This window comes from Aquarana catesbeiana, linkage group LG04 (genome assembly GCF_042186555.1).
Source record: "Aquarana catesbeiana isolate 2022-GZ linkage group LG04, ASM4218655v1, whole genome shotgun sequence".
In the NCBI taxonomy this organism is placed as follows: Eukaryota; Metazoa; Chordata; class Amphibia; order Anura; family Ranidae; genus Aquarana; species Aquarana catesbeiana.
The window spans coordinates 257,892,421-257,910,313 of record NC_133327.1 but is presented as its reverse complement, the minus strand read 5'-3'; the positions used below and the strand labels follow the sequence as shown (position 1 = coordinate 257,910,313).

At 41.0% G+C, this 17,893-nt stretch overlaps 1 protein-coding gene across 1 annotated transcript in view; it reads left to right on the top strand.

The window, feature by feature from the left end:
- TPRG1 (tumor protein p63 regulated 1) overlaps positions 1-17,893 on the top strand; it is a 202,129-nt gene that overhangs the window by 75,598 nt on the left and 108,638 nt on the right. Inside the window, exon 3 of the mRNA XM_073626409.1 lies at positions 4,551-4,642. Coding sequence (XP_073482510.1) covers positions 4,551-4,642 — 92 coding nt within the window. The remainder of the gene's footprint in view (positions 1-4,550; positions 4,643-17,893) is intronic.

Genomic DNA, 17,893 nt, shown 5'->3' with positions numbered 1-17,893 from the left:
GGGACACTAGTTAGATTGACCTGTGTGTTGCCAAGGAAAGACATTGGTAGGGTTTTACCCTCACTTCCTGTTTGGCTATGTGACAGGAAGTGAAGCCAATTTTCAGAAAAGGGATACAAAGCCCAACCTAAAAAAGACAAACTGGGGTTCTAAAACACACTTGGTTTCCCTCAAATTCCCACAATTAGAATAGGATTGTCTTGAGTTAGATTCTAGCTCAGTGCTCTAAATCTGTGGTTTTCAACCCTGTCCTCATGTACCCCCAACAGGCCATGTTTGCAGGTTTACCGTCATCTTGCACAGGTGCTTTAAATCACAGTCAATTGCTTGGTATATTGGACAGCTATTTTAGCTAAGATAAATTCCCAAAACATGTCCTGTCGGGGGTACTTGAGCACTGAGGCTGAGAACCACTGCACTAGAATGGAAAATTGAATACTTGCCGCTCTGTAATTTTCCTACCAAGAAGGCACCAGGAAAGTAGCTTTTAGACAAATCGCACCTTTTTTTGTTTTGCCATGCCAATCAGCCTAGTTAAGCTGCAGCTGGGGAATCTGTTGCATGAAAATTGTTTGGGGGGGAGAGAGAGAGAGTGTAAAATGCATTACTTGGATTGAGCATGCATCTGCAAAAAAAAATAAAAAATTAATAAAACATAAAAATTTGCTACAGATTTTATTGGTCAACAAAACAGGACTTAGAAAAGAGCAAGGAAGGCAGAAAACACATGTATGTTAGTTTAAGACACTAACAGAATATGGTTTTGAGGTCTGACCATTTTGCAGAGGAAATGAACAGGAGTTAAAAGGACTTCGCCCACAAACGGACAGTCTCTTAAGGAATTAAACATTTAGTAGTCACAGCTTGAAGAAGATTTTGCAAAATAATGCAGCACAGACAATTTAATCAAAGTGAAACGAACAACCTACAAACACAGATTGACAACATCAAGATTATTTCAGTGAAAAATACCCGCCCCCCCCCCCCCCCAAAAAAAAAAAAAAAAGTAAAAAATACTTGCTCTAAAACACATCTGTTTTGCAAAGACAAAGAGAAAATACATGTGTTACAAACTCTATAAGGACACTCAAATGTACTCTCTTGACACTGACACACACGCACTCTTTTCAAGGCAAGGTAAAGAATTAAATAATGCTATCTGCAAGCTTTATATAACATAGGTTTGTGTGCTAATGAGGCAATTGAAAACACATGTACAATCCATGAAACACACAAAATGCAAGTTCACCCAATGTAGAGATAGAACTTCAAAGTGGGTACACCTGTTAAAGATGTCTTTAGATTACTAACCCAAAAAACACACTCTTTGAGCATGCCCAGAAAAATCCAAGTGCTGTTCACACACAAAAAGCACCACAAAAAAAAGTCCCTGAGCATGCCCAGACCAACACAAATGCATTTCACATAACAAAAGCCACAGAAAAAAAAAAAGTCCCTAAGCATGCCCAGAACAACCCAAATGCAGCTAGCACAAAATAAGCCACCCCCCTGTCCAAAATTAAGCCTAACATGGGCAAAAGTTATACAAATACTATTGCAGTCTATGGGAACTGACTTGTTAATGTTGTGAGTCCCCACTTGGCTGGCTTATATTCTAGTTATTGGCCTTAAAATGGGTATGGGGCCCAGGGCCTACCCTAAGGGACATATACCAATGTCACCAATTTGGACAACCCCAAAAACGAAACAAGTGCCTTTTAAAAATGCAAAATTGCTTAAAAGCTAGTAACTGGGGGGGGGGGGGGCTTACTCTGCCCATAAAGTGGTGCATATATAGCATGTATCCAAAATGCTGCTTCAAAAATGTACAGCTTTAGAAAAAACTTACAAATTTACATTGTAGCTGCAAAATTTTAACACAAACCAAAAATAGCCTGCCCCCCAATACATACAAGGCCATTTGGGTATGTTATGGCTTAAAATGAGAACCCCCCCAAACTAAAAAAATATTGTGCCCCTCCCACACACTAGCAAACCCCTAGCCAAGCACACAGCAAGCCAGTCCATGAAAGAGGGGGTGGATGCTTGGGGGCAGGAGGGGCTCGGACACCCCAAAAGTCAACCACCTTGTTCCCATATTCAGGGGGACAAGGGTCTCTTCCACACAACCCTAGGCTGGGGTTGTGAGGGGCTGCAGACAGGGGGCTTTACGGAATGTGGAAAGCCCCTTTAAACTAGTGGGTACAAGGTGCTTTGTGGTTGGTATTGGGCTGAGCCCAACATGCCCCAAAGGCAGCCAGCTGTGTTGAGTGCATGTGGCCTTGTATGTTTCAGGAGGGGGTGGGGTGATCACTCTTCTCGCCCCTTTCCTAGCTGGCCCCGTTGTATGCTCTGAAAAAGGACGTGGATTGGATTTGTGAAGGCAGCTCACAACCTTTGGAGAATAGAGTGGAGTTCCCCTTTAAAAGCAAAAGTTAGCCCATGGAAATCCAAGGGGTTAGAGGGGGGAGACGAGGGCATTGGAGAATGGACTGTGGAGTTCCCCTTTTAAAAGCAACAGCTAGCCCAAAGAAATCATATGCATTAGAGGGGGAAGGATAAATGCAATTTTTAGGAGGAGCTAGAGGAGCAAGAGTCTTTTTACATAAATGCATGTGAACGAGAGCAACAGCTGCATGCACAGTGCTTACATTGATCTCACACAGTTCTAAATGTACTTGCAGGCACAGCAGGCTTTCTCTGAAAAAGTTTCTTTGTTACTTTTTTGGGCATATTTGTTACTTGGGCAGTTGTTACTAAACTTCCTCACATCACCCCATAATATTGGCACCTCTATCTTCTGTCAATATTGATTTGGAGATGCTGTACACCATGTCCATAGTGGCGCACAGATTGCATTTTCCCGTGCGCTGAGATCGCTATAGTAAATGGGGGATTCGCTCTCTGTTACCGGCGCACCATTTTGTAAATGTGGAAATGTGCGTTGCGCCTCGCCGTGTGCCTCTACTGATGGCGCGTGGCTTTCGTAAATCACCCCCATAGACTGCTTAAGGATTTTAAAAGCACCTGAAAATGTTTGTAGAAGTTGAAATTGCAGTTTACTTTGCATTTAAAATGTAATATTATTTGATCAGCCACTTACTGTTTTTGTCCCATTTTATAAATGTGTGATATTAAATGTTTGGTTATTAACACAAACTAGTGTTTCTCCCAGAAATAAAAAATTTTCACCTTTTCTTTTCAACTAGAGTCTGAACGTACTTGGCTGCCAACATTTCTGTTTTTAGGACTTCTTTTCAGGACAGCACCGTAAAGATCCGCAACGAAAAAAAAAAATCACCAGCTGAATGGCCTGATTTTATTTTATGTCATATGGTTCTATGTAGCCAAAAGGGAAGTTCATAAGTATAGGGCATTTATTCATTCAGACAGTACTGCCTCTGAGACTCTGGGGTTGTTCACACCAGCAGAATTGGGCTGCACTGCTTATCGCACTGCCAATGCAAAAATAATGCAATTCGCCTTGCGTTCATTGCATTTGGTTCACACGAATATGCTGCATCGGTGTGGGCTAAAAAAAAATTGGACATGTTGCATTTTCCTGCAGCACCGCACATTCCAATAAATCAGCAATCTCCAAACTACGGCCCTGCAGCAGTTGCAGAACCACAAGTCTCCTGATGCGTTCTAAAACTCTGACATTCACAGATATGACTAGGCATGATGGGAATTGTAGTTCCTGAACAACTGGTGGACTATAGTTTGGAGACCCCTGCAATAAACCATAACTGCATACTGTTAAAAAACATATAAAAGTAAGGGTGCAATGTGTTAAAAATGCATGCCAGCCTCTGGTGTAATGCAGGTGCTAACAAGAGGGCTATGGTGTGAACAAGCTGGCACCATAGCAAGATATTACAAATTTAGTTTGGGAGTGATCCTGAGGCAAATACCTGGTGTGTGTGCTAGCACTGGACCCAAAGAGATGAAAATTGATCCGCTAGTTATACTGTAAAGTGACCTTTACTTCAAAGAAGCAGATCTGTGATTAAAATAAAGTATGGGTGGACCCAGTTCTGGTCCTAGGCTCTACTTCTGTGATTGAGACAAAGGGAGCGCTTGCCAGATTTTAAATTCTTGGATGAGTACGGATGAGCGTCTGGCACAGAAGTTCATCTACCCGAAGGACTTTTTCAAACTTTTAATGGTTAAGAGCAATTTGATGATCTAAAACCATTAAATGTTTTAAAAAGTCCTTCAAGGCAGATGAACTTTGTACTAGGCACTCCTCTGTACACATCCAAAAATGTACTGTGAGAAGATTACTTGGCAGCGTGCCACCTGGCTGAGCCCTGTGTTGTCCGTTGCCCTTCTTCAATAGGAATACAGCTATTTTTGTATGCAAACTAATTATATACTGTAATCTCGGTATACATTTTTTGCTGAAGATATGCATCCTTACAGCCAGATAGGTTTGGGGTAAAAAGATTAGCTGACTGTTGGGAAAAAATAAGTTGCTATTATTTATTTATTTTTTTTACATACTAAATACCATTCCATTTTTTAAAATCATTTTCTTCATCTCTCAGCCAGGTGCGTTTGACCAGGCACTTGAAGATTTAACCAATCAGATCTTATCAAAAGAGAAGGAGACGGTTAGCAGTGCTTGGCTTCTAGCAGAGTGAGTATATCATTGCTACAATATTATTTTACTTTACTGTTAAAATATACATAATAAAAAATAGTAAAATATCATTACACTGTTCATCGTGAGCCCAGGGATTTTTCCACTAGGTTACATCCACACAAAGCGCTTATTTTTTGTTTGTTACTAAGAATTTATTTGCAGTAAATGGTCTGTCACAGTGAGTGTTCTGTGCCAGCTCTGCATTGGCACTCGAATCGTGTTTTCTATTTGTTTCTAGTTAAACATATCCCCAGTAGGTTGCTGCTGAAGAAACAAAATGACAAAAACATTGAACCACCCTGGATGACACCTTATTTTAGAATAGGCATACGTTTTGTAATTAAAGCACTGAGCAGGTGGCAGGGAACAGCTTGTTGATGGATGCAGTGTACAAGATATATCTACTGTCTAGGGAAGCATTTTACTTCCCTTAAAGAAACATGCACTGCAGAATTTTCAGTAAGGATGTGATGGCTAAATGTCAGTTGCATAGGGTTCTGCTTGGTACATTTTTATGAATTTGTTTTAGGATGATGGGTTATAAGTTGTCACTGGAACCTGTTCTAAAAGGAACTCTTTTTATAAATATGTGCAGCAAGGGCATTTGGAAAATAGAATATTCCAACAAACATTTAACCACTTGCTTACTGGGCACCTAAACCCCCCTCCTGCCCAGACCAATTTTCAGCTTTTAGCTATGTCACTCTTTCAACGACAATTGCGCGGTCATACAACACTGTACCCAAATGGAATTTTTATCATTTTTTTTCCCCCACAAATAGAGCTTTCTTTTGGATGTATTTGATCACCTCTGGGTTTTTTATTTTTTGTTAAAAAAAATTTATAGAGGAAAAAAAAAAAATTTTTTTGAGTAAAAAAAAAAATACAAAACCGTTTTATATTTTGTTAATACATTTTGCAAACAGGTAATTTTTTCTCCTTCATTGATATACGCTGATGAGGCTGCACTGACTGAGGTGGCATTGGTGGGCACTGCTGGGTGGCATTGGGCACTGCTGGGTGGCATTGGTGGGCACTGAAGGACATTGATAGGTGGCACTGAAGGGCACTGATAGGTGGCAGTGATGGGCACTGGGTGGCAGTGATGGGCACTGATCGGCACTGGTAGGTAGCCCTGCTAGGTGGCTCAGATTGGCACCACTGGTGGGCATCAATAGGTGGCACTGTTATGCACTGATTCATGGCACTGTGGGCATTTGCAGGTGGTACTGGTTGGCACAGATGAGGCGGCTTCGCCTCTTCCTCTTCGGGATCGATGTCCCTTGCACAGAAGCTGGTGATCGGCTTTTTTTTCTCTACTCGCACTGTCAATGTGAGGAGAAAAAAAAAAAACGATTACCGATCTTCTGCTTACATCACCTGATCAGCTGTCATTGGCTGACAGCTGATCACGTGGTAAGGGGCCGGGATCGACCCCTTATTCTGATCTGTGATCACCCGAGTCTCATTGACTCGGTGATCACAGCGCGCGCTGCGCATGCAAAGTGGAGAACGTCTATTGACGGCCTCCCAGCAAAGTAGGGCCGCGCTGTAGCCGTCATTCAGCTATAGCACAGATCTGAAGGAGTTAAAGTGTAAATGTAAATAGTTCTGGACTGCTTTCCTTTGTACCCAACTGCTCAGCTAGTAAGTACTTTTATTTGTAGAAAAGCACCAAAACGCATTACACAGCTGTTAATCCTGCCAGTCCCCTTCATGAAGATTCTCTTCCTCCTTCCCTTTTGACCACACTAGGCATGGAAGCAAATATATACTAGTGTGGTCAGTTTGCATTTCTTTCCTACATGGAAGCTAAAGGATGCTGTGCCAAGTCACGCATGCCTGTAAAGCTGATTCTGTACTCTGTAAAGCTGGCTAAATCCACACAAACAAGTTTGATGGTGGAATCCCCCCTCTGCCGCAACATTGTATTCTAAAATCCCGTACACATGATCAGACTTTCCGACGGGAAATGTTGGATGTCAGGCTGTTGGCGGAAAAGCCGACCGTGTGTATGCTCCATCGGACAATTGTTGTCAGACTTTCCGGGCAAACAAATGTTGACTAGCATGTCTTCAAATTTTCCGCCAACAAATGTCCGTTGTCGGATTTTCCAAAAGTGTGTACACAAGTCCGTTTGACAAAAGTCCAAAGTACAAACACGCATGCTCAGAAGCAGAAGCAGTCGGTCTTGTAAACTAGCATTTGTAATGGAGAATTAACATTTGTGATGTGGCAAATCTCCAAATGCAGCGCACAATTCTCTTCTTCTTCCTATCCAGGCCAATTCTGACATTTCTCTCCTACATGTAAAATTCATCATTTTGTTGCTAGAAAATCGCATAGAACCCCCAAACATTATATATGTTTTTTTAGCAAAGACCCTAGAGGATGCGATGGCGGTCGTTGCAACTTTTTATCTCGGACCGTATTTGCGTAACAATTTTTCGAACATGTTTTTTTGGGAAAGAAACAGTTTCATGCTTTAAAAAAAAACAAAACATTAACATTAGCCCATTTTTTTTGCATAATGTGAAAGATGAAGTTACGCCGAGTAAATAGATACCTAACAACATGTCACACTTCAAATTTGCACACGCTCGTGGAATGGTGCCAAACTTCGGTACTTAGAAATCCCCATTAAAATGTTTTACTGGTTACATGTTTTGAATTACAGAGGAGGTCTAGGGCTAGAATTATTGCTCTCGCTGTAGAATTTGCGGCAATACTTCACATGTGTGGTTTGAACACCGTTTTCATAGGTTGGCGGGACTTGCGCATGCGTTCGCTTCTGCGTGCGAGCACATGGGGACAGGGGGTGCTTTAAATTATTATTATTATTTTTGTTAATTTTACTTTTTTTAGATTGACACTTTTAAAAAAAAAAAAAAAATGTGACCACTTTTATTCCTATTACAAGGAATGTAAACATCCCTTGTAATAAGAATATTGCATGATCCGTCCTCTTTACAGTAAGATATGGGGTCAATAACACCCCGCATCTCACCTCTAGGCTGGGAAGCCTGAAATAAAAAAAAATAAAACAATTTCGGCTTCCCAGCCAAGGCGGCACCATTCGTTTAAGTGCAGAGGCCGGGCGTGACGCCCGGCCTCCGAACGATCATAGAGACTCCAGCGACCATCTGGTCCATCAGATATCTCCGACTCGCTGCCTTCATCAGTAAGTCGGTAGAAGCACCGGAGGGCCCCCCTCTCGCCGCCCGTAAGAATGATCAAGCAGTGGAACAGCCACTATGATCATTCTTATGGTGTAGGGAATCGCCGCCTGAAAAAGCTGATATTTGAATGATGTCTGTAGCTGTAGTAATCATTTAGATATACCCCCGCAAAGTCAAGGACGTCATATGACGTACTTTGGGAGGAAAGAGGTTAATGGGATAATAATGAAGCTGCTTTGTTTGTGATACTGATGATGTTATTGCAAACAAATTTTCAAAGGCTTTTTTTTTTTAGTGATATCAAGAATAATATTATTTATTGGGCAAGTTACCACAACACCATTATCCCGTTGTTTTTAAGATCAAAGATACAACTATGTTGGTGTCCCTTGTTAATTTTACATTTGTATTTTTTAAAATGTAACTGCCTACTCCCAAACTGTCATTTGAAGTAAAACACATAGCCAAGTATTATTCTCCACAAATGTGCATAGAAAACAAATAAAATTAGACATGCTATCTGCCAATAGAACGTAACCAAAAAGTGCATTCTATGCATCCAAAAATATAGAAAATATACCAAATCAAATCCATTATTCAACCAAAAAAATAATGCCAACGCAATAACTCCAAGGCCAATAATAAATAACACGTTATTCGCAACCAGGCTGGTTGACGAACGGCCGTTCAGAAACAAAAATGAAAAGTGTACAACACTCGCCAAACTTCTAACACGAAATTAGCAGAAGGAGCCCAAAGGGTGGCGCTAAAGAGCTGAGCAACCACGTAGTACATCTAGTACGTCACTACGTTCATAATTGTTGGCCAACATTTGTGTGGCTGTGTGTATGCAAGACAAGTTTGAGCCAACGCCCTTCGGACAAAATTCCACGATTTTGTTGTCGGAAAGTCAGATCATGTGTACGAGGCATTACAGTGGCACAACACTAATCAATGGTTGCAGCTGATTGGCTGCAGCTGTTGATCATGAAAAGCTTTCCAACATACCTCTTTGACAGAAGTCAAGCAATTGGCTTCTGTCGAGCGGGGGAAGCCATACACAAATCAAAATCTGTCTGACCCTGCTGAACTGGCTGAATTGTGATTAGTGTATGGCCAGCTTTTTTTTTTTTTTTTTTGAAAAGAATTTTATTGTGCACATAACAGAAGACAAAAAACGTACATTTCAGTAGATAGGGTTACATCATCAACTAGTAAGCTGAAATTGCATATCCATCATATACCATGAGGGTTTCCAACCCCATTCTACCATTGTAGTATATGTGCATTTTTTAATTTAACAGAGCAAGAGATAACCTCACATAACAATAAAACACCCCACCCAGTGCTCTTCCTGGGAGAGACAACAGACCAGGCGTCCCACCCTCAGAGGGTCAGAGGGTGAACGCCTCTTCCATAGCCCCCAACCAGATAAGAGAGAACCCCCCCCCCCCCCGAGATGTCTGCATTTAGTGTTCTATGCAGTAAAACATGAGAATCCATGCCCTACTATCGTAAGAGGAGAATGTCTCCTATCCTCCTGTCATTTTCGGTTTGGGAGCAAAAGACATTTCCTTCTATCTAGTAGTCGGTGGTCCTTCCTCCTTCAGTGTGCTTTCAGAGTCCACCCATCTAAACCATACCTTCCTAAACTTCTTGGGAGCTCCCCTAGCTTCATAGGTCATCTTATACATCATCACATCCGCATTTACTATTTGTATCCACATTCCCAACGTCAATTGTTCATCGTGAATCCAGCGTCTGGCATTGAGTTTCCTCACCTCAAAGTATAGAATCCTAAGGAACAATTTAGTACATGCATTAACCTCCTCCCGGTCAAAAGTGTATGGCAGCTTTAGTCAGACTGCTGCTGATACGCTCCCCGCTCTGCATAGTTTGAGGAACAAAAGCTTGAATATGTGATGTTGGTGGAGGCTGCCGTTTGTCACAAGGAGTCTCCACCTCCACTCCATGGAGCCTGAGGATACAGTCCTGAATTAGTCATATGACCAAAAAAAAAGGTATTTTCAATGTGTGTGTGTTTTTTTTTTTTTTTATTTACTTCCACAAATATTTTATTAGAAAAGAGATGTAGATACAAGGGCCCAGGAATACATGAAGATGCAGTGAATTTAATCAGTACCATATGTTTATAGAAACAGAGACCAAGACCAAGCGTCTTATCTCTGTGGTCAACATTTCAAAGCTCGTCTAGGAAACGACATCAAGTAATATTCATACAAAGTGTGTATTGAGCTGTAGTCCCGGAACAAAAAAGAGGGGGCGGAAAAAGCCCCAGAAACTGCAGTAACTGTAGCTTACAAAAGGGGGAAGAACAAACATACATAGCATCAGTGGTGGGTGCGCAGGTCTAGGAGGTTGACAGACCAGCTGGAAGCCTTTGTTGGGATAGTAAGAAATGAGGAAAGAGGGGAAAAAAGGAGGGGGATATGTTTATTTTTTTATTAAAAAGCCCATGTTTTTGGACACACCTACATAGTTACATAGTAGGTGAGGTTGAAAAAAGACACAAGTCTATCAAGTCCAACCTATGTGTGTGATTATGTGTCAGTATTACATTACATATCCCTGTATATTGCGGTCATTCAGGTGATTATCTAATAGTTTCTTGAAGCTATCAATACTCCCTGCTGAGACCACTGCCTGTGGAAGGGAATTCCACATCCTTGCCGCTCTTACAGTAAAGAACCCTCTACGTACTTTAAGGTTAAACCTCTTTTCTTCTAATTGTAATGCGTGGCCACGAGTCTTATTAAACTCTCTTCTGCGAAAAAGTTTTATCCCTATTGTGGGGTCACCAGTACAGTATTTGTAAATTGAAATCATATCCCCTCTCAAGCGTCTCTTCTCCAGAGAGTATAAGTTCAGTGCTCGCAACCTTTCCTCATAACTAAGATCCTCCAGACCCTTTATTAGCTTTGTTGCCCTTCTTTGTACTCGCTCCATTTCCAGTACGTCCCTCCTGAGGACTGGTGCCCAGAACTGGACAGCATACTCCAGGTGCGGGCGGACCAGAGTCTTGTAGAGCGGGAGAATTATCGTTTTATCTCTGCAGTTGATCCCCCTTTTAATGCATGCCAATATTCTGTTTGCTTTATTAGCAGCAGCTTGGCATTGCATGCCATTGCTGAGCCTATCATCCACTAGGACCCCCAGGTCCTTTTCCATCCTAGATTCCCCCAGAGGTTCTCCCCCCAGTGTATAGATTGCATTCATATTTTTGCCACCCAAATGCATTATTTTACATTTTTCTACATTGAACCTCATTTGCCATGTAGTCGCCCACCCCATTAATTTGTTCAGGTCTTTTTGCAAGATTTCCACATCCTGCTGAGAAGTTATTGCCCTGCTTAGCTTAGTATCATCTGCAAATACAGAGATTGAACTGTTTATCCCATCCTCCAGGTCGTTTATGAACAAATTAAATAGGATTGGTCCCAGCACAGAACCCTGGGGAACCCCACTACCCACCCCTGACCATTCTGAGTACTCCCCATTTATCACCACCCTCTGAACACGCCCTTGTAGCCAGTTTTCAATCCATGTACTCACCCTATGGTCCATGCCAACGCACCTTATTTTGTACAGTAAACGTTTATGGGGAACTGTGTCAAATGCTTTTGCAAAATCCAGATACACCACGTCTACGGGCCTTCCTTTATCTAGATGGCAACTCACCTCCTCATCGAAGGTTAATAGATTGGTTTGGCAAGAACGATTCTTCATGAATCCATGCTGATTACTGCTAATGATATCATTCTTATTACTAAAATCTTGTATATAGTCCCTTATCATCCCCTCCAAGAGTTTACATACTATTGATGTTAGGCTAACTGGTCTGTAATTCCCAGGGATGTTTTTTGGGCCCTTTTTAAATATTGGTGCTACATTGGCTTTTCTCCAATCAGCTGGTACCATTCCAGTCAATAGACTGTCTGTAAAAATTAGGAACAACGGTCTGGCAATCACCTGACTGAGTTCCCTAAGTACCCTCGGATGCAAGCCATCTGGTCCCGGTGATTTATTAATGTTAAGTTTCTCAAGTCTAATTTTAATTCCGTCCTCTGTTAACCATGTAGGTGCTTCCTGTGTTGTGTCATGAGGATAAACACTGCAGTTTTGGTTACTGAAGCCCCCCGAGTCACTCGTGAAGACTGAGAAGAATAAATTCAATACCTTTGCCATCTCCCCATCCTTTGTAACCAGATGTCCTTCCTCATTCTTTATGGGGCCAATATGGTCTGTCCTCCCTTTTTTACTGTTTACATACTTAAAGAATTTCTTGGGATTTTTTTTGCTCTCCTCCGCTATGTGTCTTTCATGTTCTATCTTAGCCATCCTAATTGCACCTTTTACATTTCTTATTGCATTCTTTATAAATTCTGAATGCTGTGGATGATCCCTCAACCTTGTATTTTTTGAAGGCCTTCTCCTTTGCTTTTATATGCATTTTTACATTGGAGTTAAGCCATCCAGGATGTTTGTTCGCTCTTTTAAATTTATTACCCAATGGGATACATTGGCTAATGCCCTTATTTAATATGCTCTTAAAGCAAACCCATCTCTCCTCCGTATTCTTTGTTCCTAATATTTTATCCCAATTTATGCCTTTTAGCAAGGTTTGTAGTTTAGGGAAGTTGGCTCTTTTGAAATTCAGTGTCTTTGTGTTCCCTTCATGTCTCCTATTTGTGTGATTTATACTGAAACTAATTGACCTGTGATCGCTGTTACCTAAATTGCCCCGTATTTCCACATCTGTTATCAGGTCTGTATTGTTGGTAATCAGTAGATCTAGTAATGTTTTATTTCTAGTTGGTGCGTCTACCATCTGACCCATAAAATTGTCCTGCAAGACACTAAGGAACTGGCGAGCCTTAAATGAACACCTGACTTACTAACAAAGGCCATGATTACCATATTGGCAATAACTTGTCATTCTTCTGTTCCTGGTCATTAAAAGCCTAGAATGTATATAATTAGGAAGTAAAAAGCAAACTGTGGTAAAAGATAAAAATACTTTACCTAAGATAATTAAGAAAGCGAACCTTTTTTAAGCAAGATAATGATTTAAAATGAGGAACTCTAGACATTACTAGGTTTAACAGTTGTAACAGTATCCCCTTTTTGGTGCAAAAAGATTTAGCTAACCCTTCCGAAGCAGGCCATACATGCAGATTCCCCCAGTCAGATCAATATCAAACAAATACAAAGCAATTTCCAAGCTCGCTCAACCAACCAGCCAGCAACCAACCAAATTGACCTGTCTAACAATATGCGTTCTCCATCAAAATGCATGTGCTCCCATTGTGGAGACTCTCAGAAGTTAGAGTTGGGGACTACAGAAAACAGGGTGCCTTAACAGGGCCAGTAGGTTATGCATGTACTGTATCTGCAAATGTGTGCAGACTAAACCCCTGTTCTTAACCCATATTGTTATACAGGTCAATTTGGTCGCTGGCTGGTTGGTAAGTTTGAGCTTGGAAATCTTTGTATTTGACATACGTCGCCCTTCCAGTGCTGCTTGCTGCAAAAACCAGTTCTAGGTGGGGGCAGTGGCCACTTGATTGTATCCAGTCAGATGAATATCTCTTCTACATATCAGCAGAGAGCACTTTTTAAAATGTTACACTCATTACCAGACAGGGACCGTTCATACTTGATATTTCACTGTCTCCCAATTCAGACCTTAACAACTGTGAAAGGTAGAAGTAAGAGTGCACAGGAGCAAATATTCTAATGTGTTCAAGTCATTCCAGTAACAAAGCCAAACTCCAAGAGAAATTCAAAAGCTCAGTGTATTAGTTTGTAGTATTAATACTTATTCATCTGAATAGGTAGTCTGAAATTCAGTTTAGTTGGAAACCTCACTGCTTCCAGCCTGAGTAGACTTGGAGGGAGCAGTAGGACACTGATGAGGTCATCCTTTGACCCTTTACCCCTGCAAGCAAGATCCTGGTGTTTGAGTAAAAGACAGATATCATGTTCGTAAATTTGCAGTATTTCAAATGCTTGTTATAGTTATTGTATGCTAGGAAGATGAAGTAGCTGGAAGGCTCTCCTTCCATTTTAGTACATCATTGGTTGATCTCCCGACCTTTTTTCTTTATGATAGCTTGTGTATCTACACTATCGTGAGTCACTGGTGTATCTGAACCATGGCTGGTTGGTGCATGAAAATAAAAAAAGGAAGACAAGGGAAAATAGGGGTCAGGTGTAAGCTCGGAGAAAAGACTACTAGGCATGCTCCCTATCCTACATCCTATGGTCTTTCCGTGGCCAGTGTCCTAGTAAGTACAGCAAAGTCACTCCTGGCAGAAAATGTAAAATGTACAACAAAGCCCCCCCCCCCCCCAAAAATGTTATATATATGTGATCCTACAGCCCCACCCGCTCTATATGTGACACCCATATAGTGCAGGTTATACAAGCAAAGCAAATGACACTCGTGGATAAAGACATAATAGGGGAGATTTATTATAACTGGAGCACACAGAATAAAGTGCACCTGTGCATAGTAACCAATCAGCTTCTAGATTTCAGGCTCTGCTCACACTAGTGTGACTCCAGAGTCGCACGCTTGTGAGTGCAACTTTCGTGTGACTTTACACACTCTGGAACTCAAATTGCAAGAAAGTTGCATCAAACTAGTGCTGGAACCTTTTCAAAATCACTGCGACTTTAAGTTGCATAGATTGGAAGGGGTACCATTGAAATCATTGGGCTGCGACTTGTCATGCGACTTTGTATGTCCAAAGTTGCATGACAAGTCACACTAATGTGAATGGAGCCTTATTGCCAAAGCTTAATTAAACAAGCTGAAGTTAGAAGCTGATTGTGGTTAGTATGCACAGCTGCACTAGATTCTGTGTGCTCCAGTTTCAGTAAATCTCCCCCTTAAATGTGAACTTTCAGTACAGAGGACATCTCCTGTCCCACAGACCAGTATGAAGGTATAACATGTCGTATGTGTCATTGTGCCTGAATTGTGCTGTTTTGAAAGCTAACCGCTTCTTTCCTTACACATCTAAGTATATTGAGAAATGTAAAAATTTCACACTGCATATATTACTGTTCTTATTAGATGGTTCATTTGTGGTCAGCAGTGTAATAACATCACATTCTGTTCCTTTTACAGAATAAAATTGTGTGTTCTAGCAAAAGTCCCATGGTACGTTCAGATCTCTGTGCACTCAATACTCAAACTTTGTGTGGGTTTCTACATTTTCATGCCTAGTTGAAAACCTGCTTGCATCATATTTTTTTTTTTTCTCTTATTTTCACTTTCTCTGGGGCTGTCAGAATCTTTCTAAATGAAGACAGCTATTCTCAGAAACTTGTGAGGTTTTACAGTTTTGTTCATAATCCAGATGGGAGATATTTTTTAACAAGGTTTCAATGTGAATAATCACCATAACGTCAAATTAAAATGTTGGCATGGAATTTACTTCTACTGTGCTGGCATTGATTGGCTATATGCTGCCACCTTGAGGGCAAGCACTAGAATGCACATATAAAATGTATATCAATAAATGTAGAATTCAGGCCTTATGTATACATTCTAGCATAAATGAAAGTGGCGTTCATACACACAGCAATCGGCCATATGCTTTTTTTTCTATTTTTTTTTAATCACTGCTAGATAATGACATTTGGACCCTGATTGGATGTTGTCTGCAATACAAAAACGTTCCTTTCAAGTAGCATTGTGAAAAGACCCATGAACCACAAATCATGCAAATGACAGATTAAAAATAGAATTTTATTATCCCAAATCCCCAATTATTACCCTAACTTTGGGCTGTGTCACATGAACCGTTACTAAAAAAAGATGAATGCTCGTTTAGGAAACGCTACATTATTCATATTAGTTAAATAATCGCACATTCCTTTGAAATACACAGTTTTAGAGTCCCTACAAGGGTCCCTGCTATAGTACTACTAAAACCATACAATAATCTGATTGTTATACTGTATATAAACATCTATATACAGTGGGGAAAATAATAATTTGATCCCCTGCAGATTTTGTAAGTTTGCCTACTTACAAAGAAATGAAGGGTCTATAATTTGTATCATAGGTGTATATTAAATGATAGAGACAGAATATCAACCAAAAATCCAGAAAAAAACACATGAGACATATGTTCTAAATTAAGTTGCAGTTCAGTGAGTAAAAAAGGTATTTAATCCCCAAGCAAAACATGACTTAGTACATGGTGGAGAAACCCTTGTTGGCAAGCACAGAGGTAAGAAGTTTCTTGTAGTTGGTGACCAGGTTTGCACACATCTCAGGAAGAATTTTGGTCCACTCTTCTTTACAGATCTTCTCTAAATCCTTAAGGTTTATTGGCTGCCTCTTGGCAATGCTAAGTTTCAGGCCCCCCCCCCCATAAATTTTCTATAGGATTAAGGTCTTGAGACTGACTGACTAGGCCACTCAATGACCTTAATGTGCTTCTTCTTAAGCCACTCCTTGGTGGTATGTTTTGGGTCACTGTCATGCTGGAAGACCCATCCATGACCCATCTTCAGTGTTCTGGCTGAGGGAAGAAGGTTCTCATCCAAGATTTTACAATACATGGCCCCATAATGCGGCAAAGTCAGCCTGTACCTTTAGCAGAGAAACCACCCCAAAGCATCATGTTTCCACCTCCGTGCTTGACCATAAGGATGATGTTCTTAGAGTCATGGTTAGCATTTTTCTCCTTCCAAACACGGCGAGTCGCGTTGATGCCAACAGCACTTTCTCTCAATCCTTCTCTGAATCAGCATGACTGTACATGTGCCTTCTTGAGGAGGGGGACTCGCCATGTTTGGAGGAAGAAAAATGCTGACTATGACCCTAACACCATCCCTACAGTCAAGCATGGAGATAGAAACCTTATGCTTTGGGGCTGTTTCTCTGCTACAGGTACAGGTACGACTTTGCTGCATTGAGGGGCCAATGGCTGGGGCCATGTATTGTAAAATCTTAGATGGGAACTTTCTTCCCTCAGCCAGAACACTGAAGATGGATTGTGAATGGGTCTTCCAGCATGACAAGGACCCAAAACATACCATCAAGGCAACAAAGGAGTGGCTCGTGAAGAAGCAAATTAAGGTCATGGAGTGGCCTTGCCAGTCTCCAGACCTTAATTCTATAAAAAATGTATGGAGGGAGCTGAAACTTTGAGTTGCCAAGCGACAGCCAAGAAACCTTAAGGATTTGAAGAAGATCTTTAAAGAAGAGTGGACTAAAATCCCTCCTGAGATGTGTGCAGACCAGGTAACCAACTACAAGAAACGTCTTACCTCTGTGCTTGCCAGCAAGGGTTTCTCCACCAAGTGCCAAGTCATGTTTTGCTTGGGGATCAAATACTAATTTTTTTCCCTCAATGAACTGCAACTCCATTTATAACATTTTGTATCATGTGTTTTTTTCTGGATTTATGGTTGATATTCCGTCTCTATCATTTAAAATACACCTAGGATAAAAATTATAGACCCTTCATTTCCTTGTAAGCGGGCAAGCTTACAAAATCTGCAGGGGATTAAATAATTATTTTCCCCACTGTATATGGGCAGCACAGTGTCTAAGTTGTTTGGAATTCTGCCCGGCAGCACTAGGGTCGTTGGTTCAAATACCAACTACGGCACTACCTGTCTGGAGTTTGCATGTTCTCCCTGTGACTGCTTGAGTTTCCTCTGGGTACTCCAGTTTCCTCCCACACTCCAAAGAGATGCTGGTAGGTTAATTGGCTCCTGTCTAAATTGGCCCTGGTATGTTTATGTATGAACGTGATTTGGGGAACCCTTAGACTGTAAGCTCCTTGAGGGCAGGGACTGATGTGAATGTAAAGTGCTGGGTAAATTGACAGCACTATGTAAGTACCTGTGAGAAATATAAACAAATCCCAATAAGTAATCCCAGTGGTTTTAAAAAAAATATTCAAAAGCATCTCAAATGATATCACTATATCACATTATTTCTATTTTTATACAGGCAGAACAGTTTGTATACTGATCAGAATCCCAAAACGATACCTCTCACACGTGTACAGATAGA